Below are 20,303 nucleotides of genomic sequence, written 5' to 3'. Positions count from 1 at the left end.
TAAGAATAGTCTTGGCGTTCAAATACCTGGATATCCACATGCAAAAGAATAAAGTTGAACCCCTATCTCACACTATGTACAAAAACTAACTCAAAATGGATCAAGGACCTAAATTTTAAGAACTAAAATTATCCCCAAGAATTACAAGCAGGGACTTGAACAGTTAGTTGCACATCAATGTTCATAGCAGCATTATTCACAATAGCCCAAAGGTGGAAACAACAAAAGGTGATAAATACATCAATAAATTATTATTATTCAGTCTTAAAAAGGAAGGAAATTCTAAGACATTCTACAACATGGGTGACCCCTGAATATTATGCTCAGTGAAATAAACCAGTCACAAAAGGACACATACTGTATGATTCCATGTATATGAGGGACCTAGAATAATCAAATTTAGAGACAGAAAGTAGAATGATGGGGTGCCTGGGTGGCTCAGCTGGTTGAGTGTCTGACTCAATTTTAGCTCAGGTCATGATCTCATGGTTTGTGGGTTTGAGTCCCACATCAGGCTTTGTGCTGACATCGAGGAGCCTGTTTGGGATTCTCGCTCTCCTTTTTTCTCTGCCCCTCCCCCACTTGCATGCACACACGTGCGCGTGCCCTCTCTCTCTCTCTCTCTCTCTCAATAAATAAACAAACTTAAAAAAAAAAAAATGGTGGGTTGCTAGGGGCTGGGACAGGGGGTAAATGTGGAATTACTGTTCAATGCAAACAGATTTTTAGTTTGGGAGATGAAAGAGTTCTACAGATGGATGGTAGTGATGACTGCACAACTTGAATGTACTTAATGCCACTGAAATGTACAAGTAAAAATGTTTAAGAATGGCCAATGTGATGCATATTTTGCAATAAAAAAAGGCGAAAACTTACATATAGCAGCATTGGCTTATAAAAGCCAAAGTAGAAACAATCCAAATGCCCATTAACGGATAAACAGATAATTAAATGTGGTACACACATATGATAGAACATTAGGCAATAAAAGGAAATTAAGTATTGGCATGCTCCAACATGGCTAAACCTTGAAAACATTATGCTAGGCAGAAGCAGCCAGTCACAATGAATCACACAGTATATGATTCCATTTACAGGAAATGTCCAGATAGAGACACTAAAGCAGATTAGTGATTGCCTATGCCTAGGGAGGAGAATGAAGACTGACTGCTAGTGGATACAAGATTTCTTTTTGGGTAATGAAAATGTTGTAAACTTAGTTTAGTAATGGTCATACAACTCTGTGAATATACTAAAACCACTGAATTGTACACTTTAAAAGGGCAAATTTTATGATATGGAAATTATATTGCAATAAAGATACTAAAAACCCACTAGATATAAAGGCTATTTCTGTCTAAGATAATCAAGTATAATACAATTCTGTTACCAACAGCAACATTGTAGCACATCTTTTTATGGTGGTGGAGAGGAGATGGGAGCAGAGGAAATGAAAAGAATCCCTTTTAAGATAAGACTATTATTTTCAAATCTAGAACCTAGTCCTTGATACACATGAAGAAAATACTTAGTTATAAAATCCCAAACTAAAAATGGTCTATGTTCTAGAACAAATTACTGAAATAAATAAAGGAAAAGCAGCTTGATACAGTATGAAGAGCACATGCTTTGCAGTCACATACATCCAAGTTCTAATACTCATGGCTCAGAAGTCACTTGTTAGCTATGAGAAGTTGGGTGATTTATTAAGTTTCAGAGAACTTCTGTTTGCCTCCCTGAAAAAGAGGATAATATCACATGCCTGTCTGGGTGCTGCCAGGATGAGAGAATGCATATACATATATACAGCACCAAGAACACACCAGGTGTTTCAAAACTGGTTTGGTATTATTTTGACCTCTAAGTTTCTTCAAAGTTTGAAAGTAAGCAAGTATTTGCCATAGCTTCTAAAAATAAGCAAAAATTGCTAAAGCAGTACACATGCTGATACAGTTAGCATAACGTGTCTATCCTTGTTGCACTGCTATTGGAAAGCGTGTCCTATTTAAGAACCTTAAAGATGTTTGTATTCTTAGTCTCGACAATCCTATGTCTAGGGATTTTCGCAAAGGAAACAAACAAAATAAAAAATTTATATAAATCATGATGTTCATGGTATTAATATCCATAATTGTTAAATGAAGCAAACTAGGAAAATAATTTTCTAAGTTGCAGTACACCAACAAAAGACAACAGTGAAAATAAAGAAACATGGAAAAATATTTACAGTAAATTAAAAATACATATGCTGTGATTTATAACCATGAAAATACACATTCATGTATCTAAAGACTTAGAATTAAAAGAATTCTAAATAGAATTAAAATTACAGGCAATTTTCCCCTATTCTAAATAGGCAAACACTTACTTGAGAAACTGGCTCTTAGCTGTACTTGGGTCACCAACAATGCAAACATTTATGTCCCCTCGAAGGGAGGTTCCTTCCCCTGTTGTCTTTGGAACACCACCAAAGAGCATCAGGAGGACGCCCCGTTTTACTTCATCGTTGCCTAAAACAAAAACACGAGGTATTTTTCAACATGAGATTAAACAATTCATAACAAATTACAGGTTTACCAACCGAAAGAGCAGAAAAGAGCTGAAGAAGTAAAGCCTAAGATGAACTAAAAATATTATGGCTTCTAACTTTGGTTCTCGCTTTATGAATTCAAAGCCACCTAACCACTGTCCAATGTCTCTGTACCAAAGATGTCACAGATGCTTATGCCCGCCACCATCCCAAGAGCCCTTGTTTGTTTGCAAGTCCTACTTCCTACACAGTCTTTCCTGATGTAGTACTTCTCAAATAACTCTCTCCATAAACTATGTCCACCACAGCACACTGCACTTGCTAGATCTTGCCCCTTACCTATTTAGCCCATCCCACCTCCCATACCCCTCCAGTAACCCTCTGTTTGTTCTCCATATTTAAGAGTCTCTTCTGTTTTGTCCCCCTCCCTGTTTTTATATTATTTTTGCTTCCCTTCCCTTATGTTCATCTGTTTTGTCTCTTCAAGTCCTCATATGAGTGAAATCATGATTTTTGTCTTTCTCTAATTTCACTTAGCATAATACCTTCCAGTTCCATCCACATAGTTGCAAATGGCAAGATTTCATTCTTTTTGATTGCCGAGTAATACTCCATTGTATATACATATACACTACATCTTCTTTATCCATTCATCAATCGATGGACATTTGGGCTCTTTCCATACTTTGGCTATTGTCAATAGTGCTGCTATAAACATGGGAGTGCATGTGTCCCTTCGAAACAGCACACCTGTATCCCTTGGATGAATACAATACCTAGTAGTGCAATTGCTGGGTCACTGCACTTGCTAGATCTTTCTAATGGCAGGTCTTGCTATTCTATCAAGAGTTTGAGGATATGGTCCATGATTTACTTCTTTTGTATCACCAACACTGAACAGTGCTGAATATAAATACATGCTAACTGGACTGCTATGGATGAGATAAGATGCTGAATGTGATTTGGGCCACTTCTACAAGCCATTTATGACTCCAATATAAGAAGAAAATGTATAGTAAAAAACCTGGATCTTCAGAAAAGTGCTTCAGAAAAATGGGTTAAAAGACCCATTTTTTGTGTGCTAATTATTACGACTTTTTGTGAATTCTATCAACAAAGTGCTGGCACATTTACACAAACCACCCTTTAAAGGCAGAAAAAATCCATTCCACAAATAAAACTCTGACTTATGGTCTATGAAACAAGTGTGTTAGGAGGTGTTGTGGTTTTTAAATAGTCCACAAATTCTTTGATGCTTCTCATTTGAAAATGGAGCTTACTTCTCCTTTCCTTAGGAGTGGCTGGACTTAATAACTTGTTTCTAAAAAAATAGCATATAGTGAAGTGAAGGTGTGCAACTTCTGATACTAGGTCCTGAAAAGCATTTTTTTGTTTTAAATGTTTCTTTATTTTTGAGAGAGAGACAGAGACAGGCAGAGAAGGACACAAAGAATCTGAAGCAGGGCTTGAACTCATGAACGGCAAGATCATGACCTGAGCCAAAGTCAGAAGTTCAATTGACTGAACTGTCCAGGCGCCCCCAGAGAAGCATCCTACTTCCTCCCTGCTTTGCCCTCGATGCACACTCTGGAAGAAGCCAGCTGCTGCGTGGTGAGAACAAACAGCCCCGTGGAAGAGATTCATGTGGCAAGGAATTATAGTTTCCAGTTAACAACTAGCACTAACAGGTAAGGCCTTCTAAGTGGATCTTTCAGTCAAGTTTTCAGATGACTACAGCCCTAGCTGATGTCTTAGCTGTATCCTTAGGAAAGACTGAGCCAGAAACACTCAACCAGAACCACCTAACTGACCCATAGACTGTATGAGATACTGTTTCTTTTTTGAAGCCACTAACTTTTGGGATAATTTGTAATGCAAAAATAGATTAACTTCTGGGGGGGCGGGGAGTGGAGCTAAATAGAAATTTTGACACCTACTCAATTAAGGGAGGACACTCTAAAATCCATAGAGGATTATTAACATAGAGAGTATCAGTTCAATTTCATTGGCCAAATATTTAGACAGAAAAAAAAAAAAAAAAAGGTTACTTTTAAATAGTTAAAAATATATACCTAAGACAAATACCCATAATCTTTTATCAGTTCCTGCCCTAACTCCAATTCAGTATGAAAGGATGGAAAAAACATGGGTAAAGCACGAAGCTTAAAAATTAGTCATATCCTGGGATGCCTGGGTGGCTCAGTCAGTTAAGTGGCCGACTTTGGCTCCGGTCATGATCTCACGGTTTATGAGTTCAACCTCTGCATCGGGTTCTGTGCTGGCAGCTCAGAGCCTACAGCCACTTCAGATTCTCTGTCTCCCTCTCTCTCTGCCCCTCCCCTATTCGACTCTGTGTCTCTGTCTCTCAAAAATAAACATTAAAAACAAAAATTTTTTTAATTTAGTCATATCCTTCAACATATAAAGGGAATTAAATGATGGTGAGCAATTAGCAACCAAGAGCCAAAAAAACACAAAGAGACCACCAAAGGTACATAGTACATGTAACCAAGAAACATCATGAAATCTCCTCAAAAATTAAACAAACAAAAATCAGGATATTAATCTAGTATTTTGGAATATACTTAAGTACATTTCTGCCCTAAAGCCAGAAAAAGAAGCCTAAATGACCTTTTATTCTTTTTTAAAAATCATGCTAAAACATACATACACAAAATTTACCATTCCAATAATTTTTTAAGTGTGTAATTCAGTGGAATGAAGTACACCCACTATGTTTTATAACCACCACCCTTATCCATTTCTAGAACTTGTCATCACCCCCAACAGAAACTTTATCCATGAAACACTAACTCCCCAATCCCCTCCCCCAACAGGTAACCTCTTTCTACTTTGTGTCTCTATGAACTTGCCTATTCTAGGCACCTCATTTTAAGTGGAATCATTTGTCCTTTTGTAGATGACTTTTTAATATCCCTTGTAAGTCTACCAAAAAAACCTTTTGATCTGATTTATGTGCTGTAAGAAATAACTTATTGCTGTTTTTAAAAAAAATTTAAATTCCAGTAGAGTTAAACATACAGTAGTTATTGCTGCTTTTTAATCATCATCTTGATTTCAAGTTTATGTGACAAATGGAAGGCACTCTTACCATGAATAGTAGGGAACAGGCTGGTACAGAGATTGTGGTACAGATTTTTATCCTGACTCATTTCAAACACTTTCTCCCACTCCTTCACTGTCATTTGGTTCTTAATGCTCTCAGCCGTCTGTTCCTCATCTCGGAGCTCTTTTCCTCCAAACTGAGAGGTGGAGAAAGGAAAAATACTTGCATGGAAACAGTCAAAGTAAAGTGAAAGAGCTTCACTACAAACAAAAAATAGCCTGGGAGGTCAACTTCAGGATCTGTTGACTATAAAGGTTTGCAGAAAAAATCCCCATATTATTAAGGCCTAAGTTAATCAAGATATTGAAGAGTTTGTCATTTGTCCAATGAATTAAAAACAAAAAAGCTACCACTGTTTTGTATTGTTATCTAAACGAATCGGAATGCTCAAAAGATAAGCCATAATAAAATGTTAATCACTGATATGAAGATGAAAATGAAGTAAGAGAGTATTATATTCACCCCTCTTGCAATGCTGTACTAGTTTCCAAACTTTTTCTCACTGTTTTCCCACTCAGGACATAGAATCAAGTTCTACAGACCTATAATACCAGGAATCCACACAAAGAGCAAGTTAAAACAAAATTATCCCATAGGTAATTCATATCAATGCTCTTAAAGCACAGAGCTCTTAAACATGAAAACAAAAAGACTTTTCCTCAAGATCAGAAAGACATGAAAAAATCTGGTTTTAAAACTAAAGAATCATGGGGTGCCTGGGTGGCTCAGTGGGTTAAGTGTCTGACTCTTGATTTTGGCACAGGACATGTTCTCACGGTTCGTGGGTTTGAGCCCTGAGTCGGGCTCCACACTGACCATGCAGAGCCTGCTTGGGATTCTCTCTCTCTCTGCTCCTCCCCAGCTCATGTGTGTGCATGCATGTGTGTGTTCTCTCTCAAGAGAAATAAATTTAATAAATAAATAAAACTAAAAAACCAAACCACCCTGCTCCCCTTTAACAGTGACTAGATAATTCAGTAGTTTCAGAAGCCTATACTGTGGCAGCCCCAGGGGAGGTCTTTCTCAATCTTGCCACTGTAAGACTCACCCTTGGGTTGGTGGGTGCAACACAGCAGGCAAGAAAGACCAGCCTGTATGAAAGGTCCCTAACACCAAGAGCCCGGAGTCCTCGAATGCCTTCCGTTTCATATCCATCAACACCACTTACACGGGAATTAGTTTCAGCGCGTGCTCCTGAAAGAATGAATGATAGTTTGTTTTACAGCTCAAATACCAAAAGTGCTGAGAATCAAAATTGCTTAAAAAAACAAAACCTATAAATCCAAAGATTTCATTTAGGCTTTGAAATTTTTCAGAGCAGTGCTTTTTGTAGCAAAATTAATTTGTCTCTATTCTTATACTTCCTTGCTCACCCTCTGATTGGTAGCCAAAAATAAGAAAAGAAAGATTCGAGAAGCTAAATGTTCTGCAGTTTAGGTAATGAGAATTGTTAAATATGAGCTAAAGATTACTGACCTGGTATGCTAAGCTTAGAGACATCAGGCACAACAATCAATGTCCCTGTAAAGTCACACTTGTCACCAGCTTGAGCTGACTCCACAGCTTCAGCTCTCAAGATCACTTCTAAACTTCGGGGGATACTCCCTCGAGGAAGCTCAGCTTGGGTCTCTTGAATACGAACCTATAACAAAACAAATAAATGGCTAAGAATGAGAAGAGATTATCTTTCAAATGTCATATAATCTAAATTAATGCCACAAATATTGACAAATATTGATGTATTCCAAACTCTCACCATTTGCAGACTTTTGACATTTGCCAAAATTCATCTTAAAAATTCTCTACCCCAGGGGAGAGAGGAAAATGGGTGATGGGCACTGAGGAGGGCACTTGTTGGGATGAACACTGGGTGTTGTATGTAGATGAACCACGGGAATCTACCCCAAAAACCAAGAGCACACTTTACACACTGTATGTTAGCCAATTTGACAATAAATTATATTAAAAAAAAAAAAAAAAACAACTCCTCTATCCTGCAACTCCAATCCGAAGCAGGCTTCAGGCGGGTTCTGCCCCTAACACGGGGCTCAAACTCACAAACCTCGAGATCATGACCTGAGCCGAAGTCAGATACTTAACCAACTGAGCCACCCAGGTGCTCCTAAAAACTTCACTTTTAGTACACTTATCATGATGAGCTCTGAGTAATATGTGGAACTGCTCAATCACTATATTGTATACTCAAACTAATATCACACTGTATGTTAAATATACTGGAATTAAAATAATAAAAAATTAAATAAAAACTTCACTTTTACTCTCATTAAAAAAATTTTTCCAGGGGGTGCCTGGGTGGCTCAGTCGGTAAGCATCCGACTCTTGATTTCAGCTCAGGTCATGATCTCACAGTTTGTGAGTTCGAGCCCCACATTGGGCTCTGCGCAGTGATCACAGAGCCTGCTTGGGATTCTGTCTCCCTCTTTCTCTGACCCTCCTCTGCTCTCTCTCTCTCAAGAAATAAACCGGGGCACCTGGGTGGCTCAGTCAGTTGAGCGTCCGACTTCGGCTCAGGGCATGATCTCGCGGTCCGTGAGTTCAAGCCCCGAGTCAGGCTCTGTGCTAACAGCTCAGAGCCTGGAGCCTGTTTCAGATTCTGTGTCTCCTTCTCTCTCTGACCCTCCCCCATTCATGCTCTGTCTCTCTCTGTCTCAAAAATAAAAACGTTAAAAAAAAAAACAATAAAAAAATTTAAAAAACATTTTTCTGAGGTGCCTTCGTGGCTCAGTCGGTTGAGTGTCAGCCTTTGGCTCAGGTCATGCGTGATTTCAGTTTGTGGGTTCAAGCCCCATGATGGGCTCTGCACAAACAACTCAGAGTGTGGAGCCTGCTTGTAATTTGGTGTCTCCCTCTCTCTCTGCCCTTCCACCACTTGAGTGCACATGCACTCTCTCACTCAAAAATAAACATTAAAAAAAAAAAAAAAACTCTAAAAAATTTTTTGCCCCTCCTTGTCCTGACTGTGTAGTTAGATATCTGCTCTGTTCCATCTTCCTCCAAATTTTCAGGGAAATATTATGAAAAATTTCACATACTCAGGGCGCTTGGGTGGCTCAGTCAGTTGAGCAACTGACTTCAGTTCAGGTCATGCGTGATCTCATGGCTCGTGGGTTTGAGCCCCATATCGGGCTCTGTGCTAACAACAGCCTGGAGCCTGCTTCTGATTCTGATTCTCCCCCTCTCTCTGCCCCTTCCCTGCTCATGCTCTCTCTCCTTCAAAAGTAAACATTTAAAAAAATAAAAAAAAAAAAATTCACATACTCTATACACTCCACCTCAACACTACCTTTTTTTTTTTTTTAAGTTTATTTGAGAGAGAGCGAGAGCATGCAGGCTCAAACGGAGGAGGGGCAGAGAGAGAAGAGAAAAAGGGAATTCCAAGCAGGCTCCAGACTCAGCTCAGATCATGACACAGGGCTTGATCGATCTCACAATCCTGAGATCATGACCTGAGCTGAAATCAAGAGTCAGTCACCCAACTGACTGAGCCACCCAGCCAGGCACCCCAACACTACTGTCAATATTACTTAGACACACACATATTTTTACCGTATTATTTGAAAAATGCATAAAAATCAAAATACTTCACCCCTATTTTAGCATTCGTCTCCTAAGAGTAAAGACATCCTATATAGCCACAGTATCTTTACCATACCAAGAAAATTAAATAATATTTAATTCCATAAAATCTATTATCTAGACCATCCTTAAATTTCCTCAATTGTGAATAATGTCCTTTATTACAACTGTTTTTTGTTTTTTTCAAACCAAGACCTAATCTAGATTTATACTTTATATTTGGCTATGTTCTTTTTCAAACACAAAACACCTCTTACCCAAAGTTGTTGGTGGAGTATGTGCTTCATATAAACTAAGTAACAGACTGATGCTACACTAAATAAGGGATAAAAACTGAAGTTAATATTAATTATTTTAGTGTGGTACTCATTCCCTCATGCTTGAGTGCTTGAGCAGCTGCACCTTTTCTTTTCCTTTGCCTATCACAGAGTTACTAAGTCCTGTACAGATCTGAGACATGCGCCCCCTGCAACCTCATTCTTATTGCTACCATCCAACTCTTGCCCAGGTAACTACAACTATCTCATTATTAGTTTGTTGTTATATGCTATACATCAATGTCCCATTAATCTACCTTTAAAAAAGAAAGGTTCACATATATTCCCCTTTTTTATCAAGAAAGGTCTGAACTTCCCAACCTGAGATTTTAAGGCTCTGCGTACCTACATGCCTCACACCAAATCATCCTCCAGATGATCTCCAATTTGGCTCCTCTATTTCAATCATGATAATCCTCACTGCCATCAATAAACATGTCCATTTTCGCCTGTCCTTTTATTCATGCCTCCCTCCCTCCTAACCATCAACTTGAGAGGGTATCTAACAAGTTTCCACTTCTTCAAAGTTTTAACACTAGTTCTTCATCATCATCATCATCATCATCATCATCATCATCATCGTTTACTATTTATTCTCTCACAAAATATTCTGTCATAGTCTGAAGGAGCTTCCAATCCAAGTTATTAAAGTTTAAGACACATTTATACATTGATAATTGAAATCGGCATTAAGAGTTTTGGGTTTAAATCTGTAGTCACATATAATGATCTTCCACTTACATAAAAACTGAATTTAACATTGTCTAAATAAGCTTTTAACAACTGCCATGTGCCTAGAAGTGAATTATTAGCATAGACTGAATCTGAAACAAACAGAAGTTAAAAAATACCTTTTGAAAATCAACAAATCTCGATTTATTTGTATCCAGCAAGAATCTCCTTCTGTTGGCACAAACTGGATTTCGGCAGATGTTCGGCTGTGTGTATTTGAACTGCTGTTCTACATCCTTGATCACTGTCTGACAGTCCAAGCACAAAAATGTTCCACTCACAAGCTCTGGGTGAACTGGATGAGTCCGTACCACCTGCCCACTGATGCGAGTGAGCAAACCAATTCTCGATGAGGTAAGTTCTCGAATTCTGTTTAAAGACAGATGTACCATTAGTAAATATTGTAAATATTCATTTTCAACCTAAGAAATATTTTCATTTTAATGACAGGGTATTCAATGATAATTATGATAAAAACAAAAAACCAAAAAAAAAAAAAACCAAAAAAACTAAATAAACAAATAAATAAATGGAAAGAAGGAATTCTTTGCAGATTCTTCTCCAAGAATGATTTAGTCAATGTGCCTATTCCTAAATTACACAATGCTTATGTATTCACAGCAAAATACACAAATATGAAAAAGTAAATAAAGGACACCAATGAAATTACAATTATAAAACAAGATGATCCCATTTTATATGCAAATATATTTTTTGCTTACCTACTATTTCTAAATAAGCTGTATTAGTCTCATAGTAATCATACGAAAGACCTCAGCAACTCAGTTCAGAAACACTTCCTTTACCTCACAAACTCATTTTATATTAAATAACTTGGCCACTTTACAAGTAATTTCAACAGTTTAAGTTTTCAAAATATCACTTCAATTTCTTCCACTGTATTTATTCTTTAAATAACTGCTAAAGGGGGGCGCCTGGGTGGCTCAGTCGGTTAAACATCCGACTTCAGCTCAGGTTATGATCTCGCAGTCCGTGAGTTCAAGCCCTGCGTCGGGCTCTGGGCTGATGGCTCAGAGCCTGGAGCCTGGTTCCAATTCTGTGTCTCCCTCTCTCTCTGCCCCTCCCCCGTTCATGCTCTGTCTCTCTCTGTCTCAAAAATAAATAAAAACGTTAAAAAAATTTTTTTTTTTAAAAATAAAAAATAAAAAAAAATAAATAACTGCTAAAGGGAAAAAATGTTTTTAAAGTTATGCCATTTAAGCTCTGACAAAATTTTTCAAAGATTCATGAAATTCTCTAGACTATTTTCAGTTTTCTTATTTTCTCACTTGATTGATTTCTCCCCAAATGTCCCCTGCAAGATGTCCTGAAATACGACAATCCCCAGAAGCTGCTTTAACTTACTTTCCATTTCATATCCCTAGAAAAATGATTTCTCCAAAACCAAACTTTATAGATAACTGAACCTAACTCTTTACATATAGAAGACTACCACCTCCCTACTTTTCTAACCATTAAGTGATGTGTATACTGTTTGGTGAATTCCTTTCCTTTCAAAGAAGAGTCTCTTACTTGTGTCTGGTAGGTAAGTCTTGGAATGCAACATAAAAATCCTTGGCAAGAGGAATCTCTTTTCGGTCTTTGACAAAGGTTTTCAAGGCCCGACATAGGTAAGGGTAAACTCTGAAAAGCAAACAAAAATCACATGACATCTTCAAGAGGCCTACCAAGGCCCCCTTTACCTTTCATGCTTGCAAACAGCTAAGACTAAGCAATTTCACCTGGTTACAACCAAGCCTTAAAATTTAACTATGCAGGACACTTCTATCATCTACTCTAGGTCTATGAGTGTCTTCCAATCCTCTCCTAGCCCAATAAATAGATCTAAGACAACAGAAACACCAACGATAAAATCCTATACCCAAATACCTACTATCTTTATTTATTGTATTTTGTTGTTGTTGTTTTGTTTGTTTTATTTTAAATCCAGTATAGTTTACATACAGTGTAATATTAGTTTCAGGTGTACAATACAGTGATTCAACACTTCCATACAACACCCGGTGCTCATCACAAGTGCACTCCTTAATCCCCATCACCTGTTTCACCCGTTGCCCCATCCACCTCCCCTCTGATAGCCATCAGTTTGTTCAGTATAGTTAAGAGTGTGTTTTTTGGTTTGTATCTCTCTTTTTTCTTTGGTACAATTACATATGTTAAAAAAAATAAAGACATCAAGGGCCAGCAATTTAAGCAATAGAACAAACCAGACTAAAATTATTTCATATCCAATCCCAAAAGGTTCCTGAACTTAATTTCTTGTAGATTAAGAGATAAGGGAATTATAACAAATAAATTCAGCTTCATTATTCAATTGTGAAAACAGAGCTATAATATTTCATGCAATCTCTATTGACATGACTGACCCTAAGGAGGAAAATGATAAGGCATTATTATCATATTTCAACTGAATACATATTTATGTACACCAGCTTTTGTTTGTTTCATATATTAAAAAATTACAGTCCCTTAAGGAAGAAATGCCACAATAAATGAAAGACCTTTTAACCCACAGTAAGGAAACATAACAAAGCCATTATGAATGATGCAGCAGGTTTAGGAAAATGAAAGGTACTATTAAATATGACAGGCTGTCACAAGAGAAATAGTAATCAATGTAATCATAGCAATAAAATAATATTTGTATTTTGTTTCTTTCAAGGAGTTAAAATAACGGACATCTTTTCTAAGTTAACAATTTCAACTAATATGACAAAAATAATAAAAACAAAGATAAAAATCTCTAAATCTGAAGCATATTAAAATTATTTAAAGTCTGCTCTACATGCTTTTGTCTTTCTTAAAATTCTGAGATAATTGCATTTGTATTCTTTTTTCTTTCCTGTGCATGATTATGTTCTTTCTTTTTATAATCTAGTATTCTTTTTTTTCCCTTAACTTGCTTTATTTTTTATTTTCTTAAATTTACATCCAAATTAGTTAGCATATAGTGCAACGATTTCAGGAGTAGATTCCTTAGTGCCCCTTACCCATTTAGCTCATCCCCCACTCCCACAACCTCTCCAGTAACCTTCAGTTTGTTCTCCATATTTATGAGTCTCTTCTGTTTTGTCCCCCTCCCTGTTTTTATATTATTTTTGTTTCCCTTCCCTTACATTCATCTGTTTTGTCTCTTAAAGTCCTTATATGAGTGAAGTCATAGGATTTCTGTCTTTCTCTGAATAATTTCACTTAGCATAATACCCTCTAGTATCCACGTAGAGGATCCACATGGATCCACGTTCCATCCACGTAGTTGCAAATGGCAAGATTTCACTCTTTTTGATTGCCGACTAATACTCCATTGTATATATGTAACACATCTTCTTTATCCATTCATCCATCAGTGGACATTTGGGCTCTTTCCATACTTTGGCTATTGTTGATAGTGCTGCTATAAACATGGGGGTGTATGTGTCCCTTCGAAACAACACACCTGTATCCCTTGGATAAATGCCTAGTAGAGCAATTGCTGGGTCGTAGGGTAGTTCTATTTTTAGTTTTTTGAGGAACCTCCATACTGTTTTCCAGAGTGGCTGCACCAGCTTGCATTCCCATCTACTATCTTTAAATAATCATTTGGCACCCACAGTACAGGCCACTCCTCTGTCCAAGATGACTATACCTAAACAATCTTGGTGGTTTACAATCTAGCAACACGGCCTCCCGTTTGGTGTCAAGGCCTAGTATATTTTTCTAGGTTTAATTCTTGATTGAAAAATGGACGAGAGGAGCAATATGTTATGGACATGAGAGCAAACTGGCACTAACAATCCACTTGACTGGTTAGACTGAAGTGTGTATGTCCTCTTGAGGTAGGTTCCCAATAGCTGTTGCAGCTTGGTTTGTTTCAATAGTGGGATCTGAAGTCCTCTGAAAAATAAGCTTCTTCCTTTTTCTTTCTTTCTTTTCTTTCTTTCTTTCTTTCTTTCTTTCTTTCTTTCTTTCTTTCTTTCTTTCTTTCTTTCTTTCTTTCTCTCTCTTTTCTTTCTTTCCTTCCTTCCTTCCTTCCTTTCATGTTTATTTATTTTGAGAGAGAGAGAGAGAGAGTTGCACATGTGCGCAAACAAGGGAGGGGCAAAGAGAATTCCAAGCAGGCTCCACACTGTCAGCACAGAGCCCAATGTGGGGCTCAATCTCGCAAATGGTGAGATAATGACCTGAGCCGAGATCAAGAATTGGATGCTTCTGGGAACCTGGGTGGCTCAGTTGGTTAAGGGGCTCACTTTGGCTCAGGTCATGATCTCATGGTTCATAAGTTTGAGCCCCATGTCAGGTGCTCTGCTGTCAGCAGAGTCCACTTAAAATTCTGTCTTCCTCTCTGTCTGTCCCCTGCTCGTGCTCGCTCTCAAAAATAAACAAACATAAAATAAATAAAAAATTTTTAAAAAGCGTTGCATGTTTAACCAAATGAGCTATGCAGGCACCCCTGAAAAATGAGCTACTTTTAGGAGACAGAACTGCTGCATAGCCTATGTACGAGGTATGAGTAGAGGTGTTTCTACTACCAGCCCGGACTTTCTACCTCCCTCACAACTTTTTCTGGTGTGTATTCTCACAATAAAATCTGCTGCTTATCACCCCCAACCATTCTTGATGATTGGAATGGCTAGAAACATTGAAACAGGTATTCCATCTCCCAGCCTACCATGTAAAGGAATGGGGCTGTCTCTCCTTATTCCTGGGTCTTAATTTTCTTTCACAACTGTCCACAATGTTTATTTTAACCTGGTTTTATTTACATATATTCACATCTGTTTAATCTAAATGCTGACAAAGATTTATGTAAAAAGATGTTTCTTGCTTTATACAGCAATTAAAAATAGGGGCATCGGGGTGGCTCAGTCAGTTGGGCATCCGACTTTGGCTCAGGCCATCATCTCATGGTTTGTGAGTTCGAGCCCTGCATCGGGCTCTGTGCTGACAGCTCAGAGCCTGGAGCCTACTTCAAATTCTGTGTCTCCCTCTCTCTCTGCCCCTCCCCTACTCACGCTCTGTCTCTCCCTCTCTCAAAAAAAAAAAAAAAAAAAATTTTTTTTTTAATGTTTTCAAGTGGCGCCTAGGTGGCTCAGTAAGTTAAGCTTCCAACTTAAGCTCAGGTCATGATCTCACAGTTTGTGAGTTCAAGGCCCAATCTCTGTGCTGTCAGCACAGAGCCTGCTGCGGATCCTCTGTCCCCCCACTCTCCGCCTCTGCCCCTCCCCGTCTCGTGCTCTATCAAAAATAAACATTCAAAAAAATGTTTTCAAAAGATTTTATATGACATGGAAAAATGTTACACTGTTATGTGAAATGGCAGGAGACTGTGTCTACAATATGATCTCAATAGTTACATACACCTAGAAATACAACAAAACGTGCCAGAAGATCCTTAGGAAATTCCACATTTGCAGACCTGCTCATGATGGTTATCTATGGATGGTGGAATTACATATGTATTCCCTCTACTCATCTCTACTTTCTCTATTTCCTACAACATACACATTACTTTTATAATCAGAAGAAAATTAACCTTTAAGAACAACAATGTCATTTCTTTAAAGACACCCCTGACCAAGAACAGGATCCACACACTTTCTCAAAATACCTACTCCTAGGGGCAAGGGAAAGAATTAAATGAATGACAGACCAAGAGCACTGAATGCCTGACAGAAAGTAAGCGATCCTCTGAAAACTTAGGAAAACTACATAGAAAGCAAAGGTTTTCAACATTTGGACGTGTCAAATATTCAGCTCCACAAAGACCTAAATTTGTTCAGAGCAATACTAAAATGACCACTGGCTGTATCAAAGGGCCTCTCCTTCTGCCTCACAAATGAGTACTTCCAGTCCTAGAAGAGCTGGCTTCACAGGTTCCATGCCTATTTAAAGTAAAGAAGATTAATATAACATACCTATAGAACTCCTCTTGAATGGTGGTAGAAAGTTGTTGATTAAATTGCTCCAGGTCCACAAAACTCACAACCAATGTGTTTCTCTCAGGACGAATGAGCTCCTCTGCTAATTGCAAGTACTTAATTTCTCCATCACTGTTCTGGAACCTGTAGATACACACAAGTCCTATTAAATTGAAGAATTATGCAGTAAAAAGAAGAATCCAAATGCCTGATAAGTCGGTGTATCGGTTAAAATGACCATCAGCTTTAGGGTCAGACAGGCTCATTTCACTAAGTGCATAACATGGGCAAGTACTTATCCCACCTTTCTGAAAAAAAAAAAAAATTAAGACGTCATTTATCTCATAAGATTACTATGAAGTTTAAATGAGAGAAAGCCTGTAAATGCTTTGCACAGAGCCCAGAACACAGAAAAACTAGGCCTAAACTGCATTTCTTCATTTAATATTTTCTAATAAAAAATGCCAACTATCCTTTTATTATTGTTGTATATAGTTAAGATTGGAAAATATTAAATCCAAAGATTCAATTTCTGTAGAGAAAACTGACAGACTAGTTGTTGATTTAAGAACATGAATAAAAATACAGAAATGAGGTGCTTCAATGCCCAAGTCCTCAGAAAAACAGAAACATATACACACAAAATTAAGGATTACCACCACCATTTTTGCTTTTTGTCCTTTTAACATAAATGCAGATTCACTTGGAACCAAAAATCAATTCCTTCTTCAAATACAGCATACCTAGCTGTCCAATATTTACTGAACATCTATCTGCAAAGCATTACACCAGAGATACTTAAAGCTAAAAATGACAGTGTTGTTCCTGCCCTAGGACTGACATGATCATAGGATCATACCCTCCTATTAAAGAGGTAGCAAGAGAACCTAAATGTCCATGACAAATGAGTAAAGAAAATGTATACATATACAACGGAACACTACTCAGTCTTAAAAAGTAAATTCTGCTATACGTGTCAACATTGATAAACCCTGAGGACATTATACAAAATGAAATACGCCAATCATAGAAAGATAAATACTGCATGATCCTACCTATATGAAGTAACTAAATAGTCAAATTTATAGAATCAAAGTGGAATGAGGGTGGCTGGTGGGCTCAGTTGGTAGAGCATGTGACTCTTGATCTTAGGGCAGGGAGCTCAAGCCCCAGGTTGGTGCAGAGCTTACTTTAATTAATTAATTAATTAATTAAATAGTGGAATGATGGCTGCCAGAAGCTAGAGCAAGGGAGGAAAATGTGGAGTTACTAAGCAAGTCAAGTGAGACTGAATAAGCTTTAAGAGATCTACTGTATAACATTGTATTTACAGTCAATGATAATGTATTGCATAGTTAAAAATTTGTTAAGAGGGTAGATCTCATGTTAAGCGTTCCTTTAACAAAAGAAAAAAAGGAGATACAAAAAATGTGCTGTGGGATTATAAATAATTCTGCCCAACAAGAACATCCAGAAAGGCTTCAAGCATTTAAAAGATGACATTGGAGGGGCACCTGGGTGGCTCAGTTGGTTAAGCATCTGACTTTGGCTCAGGTCATGATCCCATGGTTTGCGGGTTTGAGCCCCACATCGGGCCCTGTGCTGACAGCTCAGAGCCTGGAGCCTGCTTTGGATTCTGTGTCTCCCTTTCTCTCTGCTCCTCACCCACTCACGCTTTGTCTCTCTTGATCTCTCACAAATAAATAAACGTTAAAAAAAAATTTAAAAAAAGAGGACATTGGAATTCAGCCTTGAAAGATGTTTAGAATTTGAAAGAAAACAAAGCAACACAAACACCAAAAAAACTCCAGTAGTGGTTAGACTCACTATAGATGTTTTCAAGTGGCAATGTCAGAAAAGGTAGAGGAATACAGAGATGACAGGCTGGTTGTGGAAGATGAAACTGGGAAGAGGAGCTGTGAAGAATTTGAGACTTTACTCCATAAACAAGGGCAAATCAAAGTTGGAATTCTGAGGGGGAGTTAACACCCCCCCACCCCCACCCAAACAGAGTGATTTATTTCTCTCATTCATCATTATCCCCAGCATCCAGCTGTATGGTAAACTGCAAGGCAGTTAAGGCAATCATATTCTTCATTAAAATGAAACATTAATTGAGGACTTTTGTAATTTGGTGTGGTGGCTAGGTGGGGTTAAGGATGGGATTTACATTCAAGACGGAAGTGGCTGACAGGTAAAGACACAGTAAGTTTCATTACCAGAGATAATGGAAAATGGCACCTTACGAGCATAAGGGAAGAAAGGATTGGTGCTGCCTGAAAGATTTACAGAGTTTCACAAAGGAGGTATGAGTCTTTAGCTGTGCTTTGAAAGATGAATAGCTGTCAGGCAGAGAATAACAATGCTAAAGACGGGGGATATAAATTATGGTTTCAAATGTATCAGAATTTCATGAGATGGCAGAATTATGCACAATAATAAAAGTGTGGAAACAACCCAAATGTCCATGGATGGATGAATGGACAAAAAGTGGTATATGCATACAGTGAAGTATTATTCAGCCTTAAAAAGAAATCCCGACACAATGCTGTACACGTGGATGAACCTTGAAGACATTATGGTAAGTAAAATAAATTGGTCACAAAAGGCCAAATACTCCAAGTATAGCTCCAAGTACACGAGGTAACTAGAACAGTGAAAGTCATGGTTAAGTAGAATGGTGGTTGCCAGGTGCTGGGGCGAGGCGGGGGGCGGGGGGGAATGGGGAGTTAACTGTTTAGTGGCTGCAGAGTTTCAGTTCGGGAAGACCAGAGTTCAGTCGTTGGATGGTGGGGGCAGTTGCTTAACAAAGTGCATATACATACTTAATGACACCGAACTCTACACTTAAACAAGGTTAAATGGTAAGTTTTATGTATATTTTACAATTAAAAAAAATTTCACAAGACATTCCAAGGTCCATCCTCTTAAGGAAAGAAGTAATACATCTGCACGAAGTAACTGGCAGCAGAGGCGGAAACCCAGGCAGTGGGGGATTACGAGAGGCCAGGAGCCTAGAAGGCAACTTAAAAAAAAAAAAAAAAAAAAAAAAAAAAAAAAGTATGTGCGGGTCGGGGGCTTGCGGTGGAAGGAAACGGAAGGATGGAGGGAAGGAGGGGAATACGCTCAGACACTTTGAAGCAGGTCAGGGCTCACCCGAGCATCTGTCTGTCCTCAGGGTTCACTCGAGTGCCTTTATCTCCATGGGCTCCAAAGGCAGCCCGGGCCCTCGGCGCCCCCAACACCAGAGGCCTGGGTGCCCGGTCCCATCAGGACTCTGCAGGGGCCCCCACTCGGTCTTGCTACTACTTATGCTCCCGGAGCCTCCGTTTCCGCTCAGGTAACCAGGGGCGACGGGATCACCAGCCTTACAGGTTGTGAGGACTGAACGACGGGACCAAAGCGCTGCGCATACCCACGGCACTGGCAGTTTGAGGAAGGACTCAAGATGGGATTTTACCGCTCGCGGCGACCTGGCTAAACCCCGAGTGGGGAATAGGACGCTCTGCAAGGCGCGCGGGCCCCCGGTTCCCCCCCAACATGCGCCGGCCCTAGGGCCCAGCCCGGCCCTGGGAGCCGCGAGTCGGCGGGCTCCCGGGCTCCGGAAGCGGACAGGGGCAGCTCGGGGAAGTTCCGCGAGGAAGGGGCGCCCGCGGACTTACTCCTCCAAGAAATCCAGGAACAGTTTCTGGCATTTCTCCGCCACCTCATCGCGGACTTCCAGGTGCTGGCTGCCGGCGCCCGGCTCCGCTGCCGCCGCGAGGTCCATGGCTGTTCAGTGCTAAGGGGCCGCCACCGCCACGCTCCACCACTACCAATCACTTCACCACAGACGCCACCACTTTGCGCGCGCCGCCGCCGCTACCGCCCGCCCCCTCGCCCACAGGGATTGCCGGAACCAATCGTGGCGCAGGAACTCGAGGATTTCGCGCCAAACCTGCCCAATGAGCGTGGCTTCTGCATTAGTCCAGCCCACAGAGCCGGGATTTCGCGCCAAATGCAAAGACCGGGAGGAAGCCAGCGGGTTCTGCCTTTGCGCCTGCGTAGTGTGGTCTTGTCGCTGGCAATTTGGTTTCTGCAAC

At 39.3% G+C, this 20,303-nt stretch overlaps 1 protein-coding gene across 1 annotated transcript in view; it reads right to left on the bottom strand.

Moving 5' to 3' along the window:
* The window catches only part of MCM6 (minichromosome maintenance complex component 6), a 38,672-nt gene extending 18,587 nt beyond the window's left edge, over window positions 1-20,085 (bottom strand). The window contains exons 1-8 of the mRNA XM_019454825.2: window positions 19,884-20,085; window positions 16,219-16,365; window positions 11,837-11,947; window positions 10,423-10,672; window positions 7,134-7,299; window positions 6,706-6,851; window positions 5,643-5,793; window positions 2,369-2,510 (exon numbers count right to left, since the gene is read on the bottom strand). Of these exons, the coding sequence (XP_019310370.1) occupies window positions 2,369-2,510; window positions 5,643-5,793; window positions 6,706-6,851; window positions 7,134-7,299; window positions 10,423-10,672; window positions 11,837-11,947; window positions 16,219-16,365; window positions 19,884-19,990 (1,220 nt within the window). The 5' untranslated portion in view covers window positions 19,991-20,085. The remainder of the gene's footprint in view (window positions 1-2,368; window positions 2,511-5,642; window positions 5,794-6,705; window positions 6,852-7,133; window positions 7,300-10,422; window positions 10,673-11,836; window positions 11,948-16,218; window positions 16,366-19,883) is intronic.
* Between the last annotated feature and the right edge of the window lie 218 nt (window positions 20,086-20,303).

Source organism: Panthera pardus, unplaced genomic scaffold (assembly GCF_024362965.1).
Source record: "Panthera pardus isolate Hobbes unplaced genomic scaffold, ASM2436296v1 HiC_scaffold_10, whole genome shotgun sequence".
NCBI lineage: Eukaryota > Metazoa > Chordata > Mammalia > Carnivora > Felidae > Panthera > Panthera pardus.
Note: the sequence above shows the minus strand (reverse complement) of the source record. Positions and strands in the feature narration are given on the sequence as shown.